Source organism: Euleptes europaea, chromosome 1 (genome assembly GCF_029931775.1).
Source record: "Euleptes europaea isolate rEulEur1 chromosome 1, rEulEur1.hap1, whole genome shotgun sequence".
Classification (NCBI taxonomy): domain Eukaryota; kingdom Metazoa; phylum Chordata; class Lepidosauria; order Squamata; family Sphaerodactylidae; genus Euleptes; species Euleptes europaea.
Window position 1 is genome coordinate 181,517,778 of NC_079312.1, and position 15,707 is coordinate 181,533,484.

Sequence of the window (15,707 nt, forward strand, 5' to 3'; positions counted from 1 at the left end):
TCCTTGTCGCTCTCATTGAGATAAATGTTGCCACTGCCAATGTAACCTTAGGATCACTGTTCCTTAATAAATAGGGCATTAACTCAGACTCAGAGGTACGAGTCCAATCTGTTAGAAGGGGAATAACAGAACTTGACCTTAAAAAGGTAAAGGTAGTCCCCCAGTGCAAGCACCGGGTCATTCCTGACCCATGGGGTGACGTCACATCCCCACGTTTACTAGGCAGACTTTGTTTATTGGGTGGCTTGCCAGTGCCTTCCCCAGTCATCTTCCCTTGACCTTAGACCCTCATAAAAACGACATTCCAGGAGCATGTTTGCTAGAGAATCAACAGAACCAGAAGAACCCGGGCAGGTCCTTTACGAATATGGCAGGTTTATGTATCTACCTTGCATAAGCATAGAAGGGTTAGCAGTTAGTCTAGCAAGAAAAAAAGCTCCTAAGAAACAAGGGGTTGTCAAAAAATAGGTATAAGCAGACAAGCAACGCGGGGGAGGAATTCCAAAGAATTAAGACGAGCAAACACGACGCGCACAACACGATGTGCTAACATAGTCAATCTCTTTAATACGCTTTCTTTACTTCAGAAAAAGCCTCTGATTCCATTACTGAACTGGGAATTCCCCATTAAAAATAACCCCGCTGCAGCTTGAGGTTGTCACACCAGGATGGGTCCGGGGCTGGCTGAGGTAGCGGAGGAAAGGGTCCGGTGAGAAAATTACGTAGGAAAAGTGTTTGCGGAGGAGTCACGGACCTCTGTGCTCTCCTCTCTTTGGGCGGCGGGAAGGGATAAAACGGGACAGGAACAACTCATCGTGAGGATAACCGGCTTGCCCATCAAGGGGGTCTAGCACATAAGCACAGTAACCCCGGGGGGGAAGTGTGAAAAGTCCTTGTTTATTATTATTTTTTTAAGTCAGCATTTCATTCATTAATCCCTCCATATGGTGGAGAAAAATACCGACCACTCGAAAAAGATTGTATATCGACGGATGATCCCGAAAAGGCAATGCCTATCTACCGCCCCCTTCTGATTTCAAGGAGAACCAGGGCTCTCGCCCCTGAGGAGACCTCTCTCTCCCAAAAGGGTGAAAGAAAGCCCCCCACAGTCCGAGTCCTGAGCCCACACAGCTGCTGGGTTGACATGAGGGGCCCACAGCGGCAGGGGGAGGCAAGTCTGTCTCCGCCCCACCATCCTCACTCCTTCAGGTAGAAGTGCATCTTGTCGTTGATGTTCTTGCGGTCGGGGTTGAGGCGCTTGAGGATCTGGGCCAGCACATTGACGGTCTGCTCACTGCTCAGCCCCGTCTTCTTGGTCTGGAACTTCTTCAGCAGGTCCTTGGTGGTCATGGGCTTCCGGGTCAGGTACCGGCGCACGGCGTCCTCCGTCAACGACACGTCCCTGCAAGGAAGGAAGGCAGGCTACAGGCAGGCCCACGCATAGGGGGGGGTCCCATCTGCCCGCTTATGGAAAGAGACTGCCCGGGAATTGTGTCCCTTGGAGTTTCTGGCAGTTCCTAGAGCTACTCTTGCCGTTTCCAGGCAGCTCTAGGAATCGGCAGGAAATTTATGGTAAGAACTTCCTGTAAGCAGACAAGGGACGTTTGCTTCGGGGTCTGTTGCAAATGCACCCCAAGACCCCACAATAAAATCAAGCAGCATGTATGAATTCCAAAGTGTCAGTTAACAGTATTAATATAATCAACAAAAGGTAAAGGTAGTCCCCTGTGCAAGCACCAGGTCATTACTGACCCATGGGGTGACGTCACATCCCGAAGTTTACTAGGCAGACTATGTTTATGGGGTGGTTTGCCATTGCCTTCTCCAGTGGTCTACACTTTATCCGCAGCAAGCTGGGTACTCATTTTACCGACCTCGGAAGGATGGAAGGCTGAGCCGACCTTGAGCCGGCTACCCGAAACCGACTGCCGTCGGGATCCAACTCCGGTCGTGAGCAGAGCATTTGACTGCAGTACTGCAGCTGACCACTCTGCGCCACGGGGCTCTTTATCAACAAAGGTTAATAATAAATTAGGCATTAAGAGTTTAAAAGCTGTCCTCAGATACAAAGGCAGCGCCCACCAACATCAAAGACTTCCTCCCCTCCCCTGGACCCAGGTCCCACCTCCAAGAGGCAGCAGACAGGTACTTACCCGCTGCTGGGCGTGGACTTGCCCGACTGTGGCTGGGGGGTCGATTTCCCAGAGGCCCCGGCCTCCAGCTTCAGCCTCTTGGCCGCAGGGAGCTCCCCGGATCCTGCTTGCCGTTTGCCTGTTCCACAGAAACAGAGAAACTGATTCAAGGACAACAGTTCCAAAGTGGCATCAGTGGAACTCGAACCAGCCCCTCTCTTGCCTACAGGGGGGAACCAAGGACTGAGGGGTGATATGATAACCATCTTCAAGTACTTGAAGGGCTGTCATACAGAGGAGGGTGCCGAGTTGTTTTCTGCTGCCCCGGAAAGTCGGACCAGAACCAACGGGTTGAAAGTAAATCAGAAGAGTTTCCAGTTAAACATTAGGAAGAACTTTCTTACAGTTAGAGCAGTTCCTCAGTGGAATAGATGACTAGGGATTAGATGACCCTGGTGGTCCCTTCCAACTCTATTATTCTATGAATAGGCTTCCTTGGGAGGTGGTGGGCGCTCCTTCCCTGGAGGTTTTTAAGCAGAGGCTAGATGGTCATCTGTCAGGAATGCTGATTCTATGACCTTAGGCAGATGATGAGAGGGAGGGCATCTTTTCCATCTTCTGGGCATGGAGTTGGGGTCACTGTGTGTGTGTGTGTGTGTGTGTGTGTGTGTGTGTGTGTGTGTGTGTGGAGATAGTTGTGAATTCTCTGCCTCGCACGGGGGGTTGGACTAGATGACCCTGGTGGTCCCTTCCAACTCTATGGTTCTATGACTGGCCCACGCAGGGATAATGGTGGGTGAAGGTTAGGGTTGCCAATCTCAGGTTGGGAAATCCCGGGAGATTTGGGTGTGAAGTGTGGGAAGGGCAGGGTATAACGCCATACAGTCCACCCTCTAAAGCTGCCGTTTTCTCTGGGGGGAACTGATCTCTGTGGGCTGGAAAGCCGTTGCAATCCTGGGAGATCCCCGGGCCCCACCTGGAGATTGACAACCCTACTGAAGAGAGAACTGGTTGACCCCCCCCCACACACACACACAAAATTCCTTTGCTGAACTTGCTTCTCCAAAACAGGCAACTCTGTTCAGGCTCAGAGTTGTTAAGATTAAGTCCAGCACTTGGAAATGTGATGCAAATACACTTGGTTTTGAATACAAAGCATTCTCTTATCTCAATATTTGAAGAAGAGTTGGTTGTTATACCCCGCTTTTCTCTACCACTTAAGGAAGAATCAAACCGGCTTACAATCACCTTCCCTTCCCCTCCCCACAACAGACACCCTGGGAGGCAGGTGGGGCGGAGAGAACTGTGACTAGCCCAAGGTCACCCAGCTGGCTTCATGTGTAGGAGTTGGGAAGCCAACCCGGTTCACCAGATTAGCCTCCGCCGCTCATGTGGAGGAGCGGGGAATCAAACCCGGTTCTCCAGATTAGAGTCCGCCGCTCTTAACCACTACGCCACGCTGGCAGAGGGTTTTATCTGCAGGACCTGGATTTCATTTCTACTAGCAGTGGCATGAAGGGACGCCCACGGAAGAAGCGAGGACGGAGGAATAAAGGGGGTGCCCCCCGGAGAAGCCATGCTGGCACCCTCAGCAGTACCTTGCTCCAGTTTGTTGGCTGCCGCCCGCAGGGTCGAAGAGGTGATGCCGGCGTCCACCAAGGGCGTCCCCGGACGGCTGTTGCCCTGGGAGCTGCTGGCTGAGCCCTTCCGCTCCTTCTTCGGAGGAGTCTTCTTCTTCTACGGAGGAAGGGTCCCGTTAAGATGCCCTCAAGCAACAGGTCCCAGTTATTTAAATACAAATTCTGCAACTCAGTTATGACCTAACCACCAACCCCTGCAAAACCAACATTTCCACTTCTGTAGAGGACCCTTCCTGCTACGCAAACACTCCTGGGGTTTTGCACGGCTACAGTTTCAGACGGCAGCCCATGTTGGTCTGCAGTAGATTCACATATTAAAAAAATGAACACAGAAAGCTGCCTTATACTGAGAGCCAGCGTGGCACAGTGGTTAAGAGTGGTGGTTTGGAGTGGTGGACTCTATTCTGGAGAACAGGGTTTGATTCCCCACTCCTCCACATGAGCGGCGGAGGCTAATCTGGTGAACCGGGTTGGTTTCCCCACTCCTACACATGAAGCCAGCTGGGTGACCTTGGGCAAGCCTCTCTCTCTCAGCCCCACCCACCTCACAGGGTGTCTGTTGTGGAGAGGGAAGTGATTGTAAGCAGGTTTGAGTCTTCCTTAAGTGGTAGAGAAAGTCGGCATATAAAAACCAACTCTTCTTCTACTTCTGAATCAAGACCCTGGGCCCATCAAGGTCAGTATTGTCTACTCAGACCGGCACTGGCTCTCCAGGGTCTCAGACAGGGTAGAGCACTGGTTCCCAACCGGGGGTCCATGGACCCCCAGGGGTCCGCGAGAACTAAATTAAGGTCCGCGAAACAAAGTTATAAACCCATAATAAATTAATATTTTCAATTAAAAGTTCTCTATTATAAAAATATATATTCAAATATTATTCTAAGTTTAATGTTTAACTAACAGTTATGATTAAAGTTTATTTTCAAATTCTCGGAATTTTTATTTTGAACCTTGGGGTCCCTGCACCGAACAAAAAAGTCCTAGTGGTCCCTGGTCAAAAAAAGGTTGGGAACCACTGGGGTAGAGCCTCTGCTTGGCATGCAGAAGGGCCCCAGTTCAATCCCCTGCATCTCCAGTTAAAGGGACTGGGCAAGTAGGTGATGGGAAAGACCTCTGCCTGAGACCCTGGAGAGCCGCTGCCGGCCTGAGCAGACAATACTGACTTCGATGGACCAGGGGTCTGATTCAGTATAAGGCAGCTTCATGTGTTCATGTGAGCTGAGCCCTAAGCAAACACCCCTCCCCCCAAACTGCATGCAGCATTACCGTCATGAAGAGTGCCGAAGACGCCTCGCTCTCGATGTCGCTGTCTTCTGACGTTTCTGACTCGTCGCTCGTGTCTAAAAAACAGACCCAACAGACCCAGCCTGAGCATGGCTGCCATCAGGGAGACCAGCCACCCCCAGGCAGCATGCAAGGACTATACCACCCTTGGACCACCTGGATACTGGAAGGACCCGTTCCAACCTCCCATCAGGGCCTTTCTAGCCCTCCCCTGCTGAGGCCGGGCCACTCAACCCTGACTTCAGTCACAACCTCTCAGCACCCCATAATGCTCAAGCGCCTCACACTTCCATCCGAGGCGCTAGTCAGCTGCTGTGCTGGCGGCCCACCCTGGCTGGACACGCTGATGCACATTGAAAAGGGTGAAATTCTGTGCCCAGTTCTGCAACTCATCGACATTACGATGATTGACCGCGTTTCGTATTTTGCTTCTGCTGCCCAGGCTAGCCGGAACTCATCAGATCTCAGAAGCTAAGCAGGGTTGGCCCTGGATGGGAAACCAGCAAGGAAATCCAGGGGTGCTACACAGAGGCAGGCAATGGCAAACCCACCTCTGAACATCTCCCGCCTTGACTTGGATGGCCCAGGCTAGCCTGATCTTTCAAACCTTGTAAGCTCAGCAGGGTCAGCCTTGGTTCGTTGTTGTAAGGGAGACTTGTCAAGGAAGCCCACGGTGGCTACGCAGAGGCAGGCAATGGCAAACCCACCTCTGTTTGTCTCTGCTCTGACCTGGACGGCTAGCCTGATCTTGTCAGATCTTGGAAGCTAAGCAACATTGGCCCTGGTTAGTGCTTGGATGGGCAACCCCCGAGAAAGCCCAGGGTTGCTACGCAGAGGCAGGCAATGGCAAACCTACCTCTGAATGCCTTTTGCCTTGAACCCCCTATGGGGTCACCATAAGTCGGTTGTGACTTTAAGGCCCTTTCCACCACCACCGCTCATACGGATAAGCACGTAACTACGAAAGGCGTTTCCCTCTCTTCTCCAACAGGTGTTGCTCAAGCACTTCCAAGTATATCTTTGCAACCTTAAGGTCTAGAAACCTGACTGTTTTTGTAAAGACCAAGATTACAGGGAAGCTGAACTCTGTAGCCTTCTCCGGCGCTGCAGGATTACTCCAGCCTCTCCCTTCCCTCTCAGTCGCCTGCCCCGCCCACCTTTCTTTTTCTTCTTGTCCTGCGGAGTGGGGACCTTCTTCTCCTCCTCTTCTTCTTCCTTCTCCTCCGCGGGCTTCTCCTCTTCACTCTCCTCGCTGCTTTCGCTCGCTTCGTCTATACCTGCACAGAAACACGGAATTCAGAGAGATCAGGCAACGAGCTGGAGTTCTGGAGGCCCCACTTCGAAAAGGATGCGGACAGAATGGAGCGGGCAGCAGAGGAGACGAGGAGGATCCGGGGCCTGGAGACCGAGCCGGGAGGGGCACCTTCTCTAAATGGCAATTCACAGGCTTCTGTAAGAAAAGCCAGGATGGCCCTACCACATAAAAACCGACACAGGTTGAGCACCCCTTATTGGGACTGGTTGGGACCAGAGGTGGTCCATATTTCGGAACTTTCCGTATTTTGGAATTTTTGCAAATACACAATGAGATGTCTTGGGGATGGGACCCAAGTCCAAACACGAAATTCATTTGTTTTATATATACACCGTATTTTTCCGTGTATAAGACGCCCCCCATGTATAAGACGACCCCTATTTTTTAACCAAAATTAAGGGAAAAAAGGGATCGTCTTATACATGCGGGCGTAGGGGAAAATACGGCAAGGAAGAGAGTGGGGACCCTGGGGAGGCCAATTGCTGGCCAGCCAGGGTGACCGGGCTCTTCCCTCAGTTCTTTCCCCCGACTGCCAGCTGACAGGCGGGGGAAAGAGGGGGGGAAGAGCCCAGTCGCCCTGGGTGGCCTCTGCTCTTTCTTCGGAAAGAGGGGAGGAAGAGCCTGGTCACCCTGGCCAGTCTCCCCTCTTTCACCCGACTGTCAGCTGGCAGTTGGGGGAAAGAACTGAGGGAAGAGCCTGGTCACCCTGGCCAGTCTCCCCTCTTTCACCCGACTGTCAGCTGACAGTAGGGAGAAAGAGCGGAGGCCGGCCAGGGTGACCTCCCCCCCACACTCTGTGTATAAGACAACCCCTATTTTTGTGCGTAGATTTTTTTTTAGAAAAAAGGGTCGTCTTATACACAGAAAAATACGGTACTTTATACCCATAGCCTGAATGTAATTTTAAACAAAAATTTTAATCATTTTTGTGCACATTGACCCATCAGTGGCCCTGCTGAGGGACTGGGAGTAACGCTTGCACACAGCTCAAAAGGTCACGTTTTCGGATCAGTCTGGATATCAGATGTCCAGATGAGGGATACTCAACCTGTATATGCGTGTGGCACGGATCTTCCCATAAACGATTATAGAGGGTGAAGGGAGAATTGAATCAGCCCATGTGTGAAGTCTTTTTAAAAAAGAAAGAATAAATAAAAAAAAAAGAACACAGAAAAGACCCGGGCATTCTACAAAGGAACAGAAAGCAAACTAGCCCCAGAGACCCATCCTGCGTCAGCCCTTGGGCCCCGCCCTCTATCTGCATTTGCCCGTCTGGACGCTGGTCGGAGAGAAGCCATCTCCTGCTCAGGGGGCTGACCTTTGACGTCCTCCTCTTTGGCCACTTGGGGTTTGCCTCCCACGTCCTCCATTGAGCTACTGCAATGAAACAGAGAGCGGGAGGAGGGTGAGTGAGAAGATGCAGGGAGGAGGAAAGGAGGGAGCTACTCCAGGAACGGGAGAAGCTCTGGGAGTTCTGAAGCTGGGGTGGAGAAGATGTCAACGTTGGGAAAATTAGAATATATGCCTTATTTGCTTTCTTGAAAAGCCTAAACTTGTTTTACAATATAAGATGCAGCCCATAAAAATTAGTCAGCATAGACCAGAGGTCCCCAATATGGTGCTCCTGAGATCATGGAACCCGATGACAGCATGGTGTAGTGTTTAAGAACAGTGGACGCCAGTCTGGAGAACCTGGTTCGATTCCCCACTCCTCCACATGCAGCCTGCTAGTGACCTTGGGCCAGTCACAGTTCTCTCCGAACTCTCTCAGCCCCACCTACCTCAGGGGGTTGGACTAGATGACCCTGGTGATCCCTTCCATGATCCCATGATTTTTCTCTCTGAATCTTTCCAGGCCTTTACATCTTTAAACTGGTTCCGAAGGGGAAACCTGGGAAACCCACGGCAACTGGGGAGAGCGAGGCCCTACTTGTCCCAGAAGAAACCGGCTTCCCCCCTCCCTCCCCGCCCCCAGCTCAGAAGCCTACCTTGACCCGTCCGACATGTAGTCCACCTCCTGGCCTTCGAAATCCCCATCGTCGCTGTCTTCAAAGGCCTCGTCGTCCGAGCCTTTCTTCTTTTTCTTCTTCTTGCCCTGCGGCGCCGTCTTCTTGGGCTTGGCGGGCTTCTCGCCTGAAGGACCGACAGACAGCGTTGACCCCTCTCTCCTCTCGAGAGGCCGACCAGCCAAGGGCCTACCCCGGGCAAAGACAGAGCGCGCAACAGCAGGTGGAACTCCCTGCCAGAGGATGCCACAAGGGCCCCTGCTATAGACAATTTTTAAAAAAACAGGTGAAGGATGAAGCACAGAGTGGGTGGAAGAGGTGCCGCCAAGGGTGCTCTCCGCAAGTTCTGTCTGGCCCTGGCAGCAAAAGCACCAGCAAGACCGAAAAACGCTGCCGGGGAGTTTCCCCTCTGGTTTCTCATTTTAAGCATCTTAACTTTTTTTCTGGGGTGTACGGAATTAGCCCTGGTCAAACTACTGCTTGAGGATAGGGAGGCTGCAGTATCCCATGCAATGGTAAAATTCGGCTTCTTAGCCATTGTGAAACACACTTCCAAATAAGGAGGTGGATTAATGGTCTTATTTACACAGTACTAACATACATTGTAGCTGAGGTTCGCGTAATTCACTTACGACAGCCACATAGTTATCCTTAGCTTATTCATTCAAATCAGGGTTTTTAGTTTTTGATTTTATACAGTTTTTCTCTTTTTATAACCAATTGTAATTTGTATACATGCTGTTCTTTGACTGTAACAATAAAGATTGACTGCTGGTGGGGAGTGTGTCGAATGTGCTGCTTCCACATCCACCCCCCCTTCTGAAAGGCCTCTGGAGCCCTGGGGGGGGGGCTGGATTTGTGGGATCCAGCCCCCCAACCGAGTCTCTTGACAGCAGCAGCAGACCTAAAAAGTGCCGCCCCAGTGAACGGATCTCCAGCCTTCACCTGGAACTTGGCAACTGGGAGACCTCACCCGGCGGAATTTATTTTCACCACGGGACTTTGTTTGCTTCTGTTTCACTGTATAAGGTTTGATTTTTATGACTGAATTATAAAAAGTCTTATTGATGTTTCCAGTAGCCATCAGTGCTTGTTATTTTCCTTCGACCTAAAAAGAGCAGCTAGGCTGCAGCCTGGTCACCTTCCCTGTCAACACCCCCCCCCTTTATTTCCCTTTTGGAAATCCCCAGGAGGCTCGGCCAAGCCCAGCGGGACACTCCTTCCCGGAGTGCTTCAGACAGGGGAGGGGAGCCTGAGCAGGGGGCTGCAGGGGAGCCCGTCACAGCCCAGCTGCCTCTTGCAGGGGCCCACCCGCCAGGAAGACCCTGCCCGCCACCCCCCCCCCAGTGCCCGTACCCTCAGCGTCGCTCAGCTCGCTTTCGTCAGTGCTCATCTCCAGCTCGTCCTCCAGGTCATGGATCCGGAGTTCACTGCCTTTCTTCTTGGTCTTCTTCTCCTTCTCCTCTTCCTCCTCGTCGCCCTGGTCCTTCAGCCGTCGCTGCTGCATGATGGTGAAGTGGTTCAGGACTTTGTTCCGCCTGCAAAGGAGATCCAGAGAGGGAAACTGGCAGCCTCCGCCCTCCAATGCAATATGCTCAGCCCAGGAAGAGGTTCTGGAGGGCGCTGCCCGACTGCAGTGCAGCGTGGCTCAGGACAGGCCGAGCGACAATCTGACCCCAGCTTCGGTCTGGCCTCTGCTATGAATTACAGGTTAGTTTCACTTCCAGACTCAACCCACTCCCACCCGAGAGTCGGCGTGGTGTAGTGGACAGGGTCAGACAAAGATCCTGGGAGAACCAGGTTTGAATACCCATTTCTACCATGGAAGCTAGCTGGGTGACCGTGGGGCATTCACATTCTTTCAGCCTAACCCACTCGACAGGGTGTCTATTCTGAGGATAAAACAGAGATCTATCTATCTATCTATCTATCTATCTATCTATCTATCTATCTATCTATCTATCTATCTATCTATCTATCTAATCTATCTATCTTTGTTGTTTTACTCGCATTATAAGCAGCCTTGACTTCCACAAGGTAGAAAAGGTGGCTAAAAATGTCTTAAATAAATAAATAAAATCTGTGACTAGCAAGCTGGGTATGAAGAAAAAGAATCACCTTCCCCTCCCCACAAAAGATGCCCTGTGAGGTAGATGGGGCTGTGAGAGCTCTGTGACTAGTTCAAGGTGACCCAGCTGGCTTCATTTGGAGGAGAGGGGAAACAAATCCAGTTCTTAAGATTAGAATCCACCACTTGTGGAGGAATGGTGAATCAAATCTGGTTCTCCAGATCAGAGTCCGCCGCTCCAAACCACCACTCTTAACCACTACACCATGCTGGCTCCAAGGGCATCTCATAGATTGCCAGTTTGGATGCAACGCCAAATGGAAAAGAAGTGCCTGGACGGTGCATGCGAGGAAGTGGGCAAAGCCCCAGAAACGGTTCCTGGCATGCAAGCATACGCTCGGGCCTTCTTCAGTGGAAGAGGGGCTCGAATTCGGGGGCAGAAAGGGAAAGCTTGAGGGCTCACCGTTCCCATTCCTCCTCCGCCTCCTCCGCTGTCAGCGTGCGGTGCTTGGCGATGGGTGTGAAGTTGTACCAGTTGTTGACCGGGAAGGCTTCAAAAGCGCCGTCGGCACACTGGGTGAAGATGTAGTAGGAGGTGTTTTCTGTCACGCCGCCTTTCTTCACCCCCTTGAACCTGCGCCAAAGGAAAGGGCTTCAGAGCTTGGAAAGAAGGTGGTTAAGGGGAGACATGATAGAGGTCTATAAAATTATGCATGGTTTGGAGAGAGCGGACAGGGAGAAGCTTTTCTCCCTCTCTCATCATACTAGAACGCGGAGTCATCTGCTGAAGCTGGAGAGGGTGAGAGATTCAAGACAGACAAAAGGAAGTATTTCTTCACACAACGCAGAGTTAACTTGTGGAACTCCCTGCCCCAGGATGTGGTAATGGCTGCCAACTTGGAAGAGGGGAGTGGACATGTTCATGGAGGAGAGTATTCATGGTTACTATAACAAAATGAATGCTGGTCATGATGCATGCCTGTTCTCTCCAGTATCACAGGAGCAGGCCCATTCTATTGGGTGCCATGGAACGCAGGCAGGATAAATGCTGCTGCAGCCGTCCTGCTTGTGGGGTTTCCTAGAGGCACCTGGTTGGCCACTGTGTGAACAGACTGCTGGACTTGATGGGCCTTGGTCTGATCCAGCAGGGCATTCCTTATGTTCTTAGAGGCCCTGGCTGCAGAGTGCAGAAGAACCCATGGTGGAAAGCTGAGGGGAGGCCAGGAGCCAGAAAGGAGAAAGACCAGGCGAGGGGAAAAGGCACCTGTCTAGGAATTTACAGCTCTGATTGCAAACAGAGGGATACAGATTTTTTTTACACAAAATCTGCTCAGACTCCCCCATCTTTTTATCTCCCACTTAACAAGCAAACTGTTCCTTGATTCAAGGCCTCGCGGCTACTGAAAAATTGGAAGCCACATAGGTTCTGAATCTGGAGGCAATTCAAACACCAGACAAAACAAAAATAGTAATTCTGAAGTCCCAAATTCTGCAATTTCTTCCCAAATCAGGAGCCAGAACAAAGCATGCGTATTAAATAGGACCATTAACTTTAATTATGCTAATTGCAGTATTTTCACCTGTGCATCTATTTCCTGAAACAACTTTGATCCTGGAACTGTATTTTAACAGGATAAGGAACAGCATATAGAGTACAAGAGAGGAACCGTCTCTAACAATAAGTATTCATTAGTTGTTGAAGTTAAACTTTACAAAACAAACATGTTTAACAAATGAATGGCTCTAATGAGATCAATATGTATTCTGTCAATCACCTAGAAATTCCCCAGTTGTCTAATATTCCAGTTACAGAATTCTGATTGCAAACTGTGGAATTTTGAACTGCGGCTTTCTAGACCTGCCTTGTAAGACTGAGGGGACAACCCTAAGCTGGTCTACTCAAAACCCTATATTATGCAATGGGGCTTACTCCCAGGAAAGGGTCCTTAGGACAGCAGCTTTATTTGCTCCACTCCTTCCTCAAAAAGCTGAGGGATCCGACCCCTGATCATCGGGAAGAGCAAAGAGAATAGCAGTACATTTGCAAAAAGCGGGACAGAAACGCAGTAAAATGAATTTTGGGGTAAGGAAGCAATTTCCCTCCAGGCCAGATTGGCCAGGGATCCTGGAGGGTTTTTGTTTCCAACTTCTGGGCATAGAGTAGTGGTCTGTAGGGATGTGTGTGTATGTGGGGGAGATAGTTGTGAATTTCCTGCATTGTGCAGGGGGCTGGACTAGGTGACCCTGGCGGTCCCTTCCAACGCTATGACTTTAGGGTTGAATCAACCAAAAATACACAAAACACCCAACGGCTCACTTGCGGCCGGCTTTGCCATTGACTTTCAAAATCCAGGGCTGGTCTTCCGGCTTGAACTCTTTCAGGACGATGCCGTACTTCTTGCGCCGAGCCTCCTCCCGCAGCCTGCGGTTGAACTCACTGCCAGCTCCCGACTCCGGCATCTCCTCCTCTTGATAGATCTTCTTATTGCTCAGATCTCGCTCCATCTTGGCCTAGGGAAGGGCAAGGAGTTGGTTTTTATATGCCAACTTTTTCTACGTTAATGAAGAATCAAACCGGCTTACAACTGCCTTCCCTTCCCCTCCCCACAACAGACACCCTGTGAGGTAGGTGGGGCTGAGAGAGCTGCGACTTGCCCAAGGCCACCCAGCTGGCTTCATGTGTGTAGGAGTGGGGAAACAAATCCAGTTTCCCAGATTAGCCTCCGCTGCTCATGTGGAGGAGTGGGGAATCAAAGCCGGTTCTCCAGATCAGAGTCCACCGCTCCAAACAACCGCACTTAACCACTACACCATGCTGGCTCTCTAGGAAAGGCGGCGCCAAGGAGAAGAGCACCACCATATCTGGTTAGGCTGGGAGGGACACTGTTGCTTGCCTCCCCCAAGTTTCCCAGAGCAAACAGGAGCTCCCCTGCAGCCTTCCTGCCTGAAGCAGGGATTCTGAGGCACCAGATATCGATTTCTCTCTGCTAGTTCCATGGCTGCCTCGTCCCAGCCCTCTACCTGCTGCTCTCAAACATGAGACACCTGGTCAGCCAAAGGAATCTGCAGGACCGCTCCTCTGACAGATACAGAATGATGCAGCAGCGGGCGCATGTGCCAACTGGGGTCTCCAAGAGAGCCCTGGCGAGCTGACCCACTGCTACAGATTCTCCTGCAGCTCACAGTATGGGCTGTGCAGGTTGGTTGTGGCAATGCTCTGGGGGAGGGGCAAGCCAGACTGTAACCCTCTGGAGAGGGCACACACTACCCAACAGCACCATGGCATGTCAAGGCAGAGATGGCTCCTCTGCAGGTCAACGTGCTTTCAGCATGCAGAACTGGCAAAAGCTTCCACAGAGACCTACCTGGTGCCAGGTGGCAAAGTTGACTTTGTCTGCAGCATTGAAGGCCATGATGCTATACTTTTTGGAGGTGTTCCTGCAGAGAGAGGGAGCAGGAAGGAGTTAAATCGTAGCCCTGGAGCAAAACTGGAAAACTACCCCAGCGGAGGGGCTAGGGTTCAGCGGTAGAGCATCTGCTTTGCATGAAGAAGGTCCCAGGTTCAATCCCCAGCATCTCCATTTGAAAAAAGGACCAGGCACTAGTTGATGTGAAAGATCTTTCTCTGCCTGAGAGTCAAAGCTCCTTTCATCAGATATATTATATGTTTCTCTTTCCCTTGGTTCTGCACTCCTGCATTTTATACTCACAATTACCCAGCAAGGCAGGCTAAACTGAGTGTGTGTATGTGTGAAACTAGCACAAGGTCACCCAGTGAAATCCATGTCTGAGTGGGGATTTGAACTCAAGTCTTTCCAGTTCTCGTCTCGACACCGTTTCATCTCTTTTCCTTGGAGGAAACCAGCCCTGGCTCTTCAGTATCTTGTCCCTCCTTGAAGCCCAGGACCGCTCCCACCCCTGGCACCCTTCCAATTTCTGAGCTATGTGGGTCAGCAATTTTTGTGTTTCTAGGCCGTAGCTCTTGTGGAAATTGTGGAACTCCCTGCCCCAGGCCGTGGTGATGGCTGCAAACTTGGAAGGCTTTAAGTGGGGAGTGGACATGTTTATGGAGGGGTATCCATGGCTGCTAATCAAAATGGATTCTAGTTTGGAGCAGTGGAGTCTGATCTGGAGAACTGGGTTTGATTCTCTGCTCCTCCGCATGAGTGGCGGAGGCTAATCTGGTGAACTGGATTTGTTACCCCACTCCTACACATAAATCTTAATTGTTGCTAGGTAGGAAAAATGAACCGCGAAGGTAGAAAGCCAGCATGGTGTAGTGGTTAAGAGCAGTGGTTTGGAGCGGTGGTCTGATCTGGAGAACCGGGTTTGATCCCCCACTCCTACACAAGAGAGGCGGAGGCTAATCTGGTGAACTGGATTTGTTTCCCCGCTCCTACATATCGCCAGCTGGATGACTTTGGGCTAGTCACAGCTCTCTCAGCCCCACCTACCTCACAGGGTGTCTGTTGCGGGGAGGGAAAGGTGACTGTAAGCTAATTTGATCCTTCCGTAAGAGGTACAGAAAGTCATCATATAAAAACCAACTTGTCTTCTTCTAGTCATAATGCAGGCCTATTCTCTCTAGTATCAGCCTAATATATTAGGTGCTGTGGAACACGGGCAGGATGGTGCTCCTGCAGTCGTCCTGCTTGTGGGCTTCCTAGAGGTCCCTGATTGGCCACTGTGTGAACAGACTGCTGGACTTGATGGGCCTGGGTCTGATCCAGCGGGGCCTTTCTTATGTTCTTATGCTCTTATGTTCTCTCAAAGCACCAGTCTGCACCAGCTAGCACATGGGTTGGGAGGGTGCACTGCTATGACTGAACCACCCTCTGGCCAGGACCCCCTGAGGTAGAATGGCAATGTTTCCCCCCACATTCTACTGTAGACAGTCTAGTTAATATTAAACTGGGTCTGCCTGGATCAGCAATGGCAAATCTGCAAGGAATTGGGATTAAAGCAAAAAACAGTAAGAAAGACGAAGTACACGTACTTGGGAACCCGGACCACATATTCAGTCACCGTCTGGCTGCTGGTGCCCTACAAAATAAAGAAGTCAAATTGCATAAATGCCGGAGTGTGGAAGAGACCAGCCAAGGTACCCGTCTCGGCACATAAGGGTGGTTTGCAGGCATGAGAAGGTGACCCTTCCCAGAAGAAACACAGACAGGGTAATGCTGCTGCAGTGGTCTTGCTTGTGGTTTTCCTTGAGGCACCTGGTTGGCCACTGTGTGAACAGAGTGCTGGTCTTGATGGGCC

The 15,707-nt window shown here is 51.0% G+C and overlaps 1 protein-coding gene across 1 annotated transcript; it reads right to left on the reverse strand.

Moving 5' to 3' along the window:
- Positions 1 to 1,193: 1,193 nt before the first annotated feature.
- On the reverse strand, positions 1,194 to 15,483 carry GTF2F1 (general transcription factor IIF subunit 1). The gene is made up of 12 exons (XM_056867038.1): positions 15,442 to 15,483; positions 13,811 to 13,883; positions 12,763 to 12,956; positions 10,909 to 11,079; positions 9,734 to 9,915; positions 8,360 to 8,504; positions 7,690 to 7,748; positions 6,214 to 6,333; positions 5,039 to 5,112; positions 3,731 to 3,869; positions 2,154 to 2,271; positions 1,194 to 1,402 (listed from the first exon to the last, which is right to left on the reverse strand). The coding sequence occupies exons 2-12, from the start codon at positions 13,856 to 13,858 to the stop codon at positions 1,198 to 1,200; spliced, it is 1,455 nt and encodes a 484-aa protein (XP_056723016.1). The 5' UTR covers positions 13,859 to 13,883; positions 15,442 to 15,483; the 3' UTR covers positions 1,194 to 1,197.
- Positions 15,484 to 15,707: the final 224 nt, after the last annotated feature.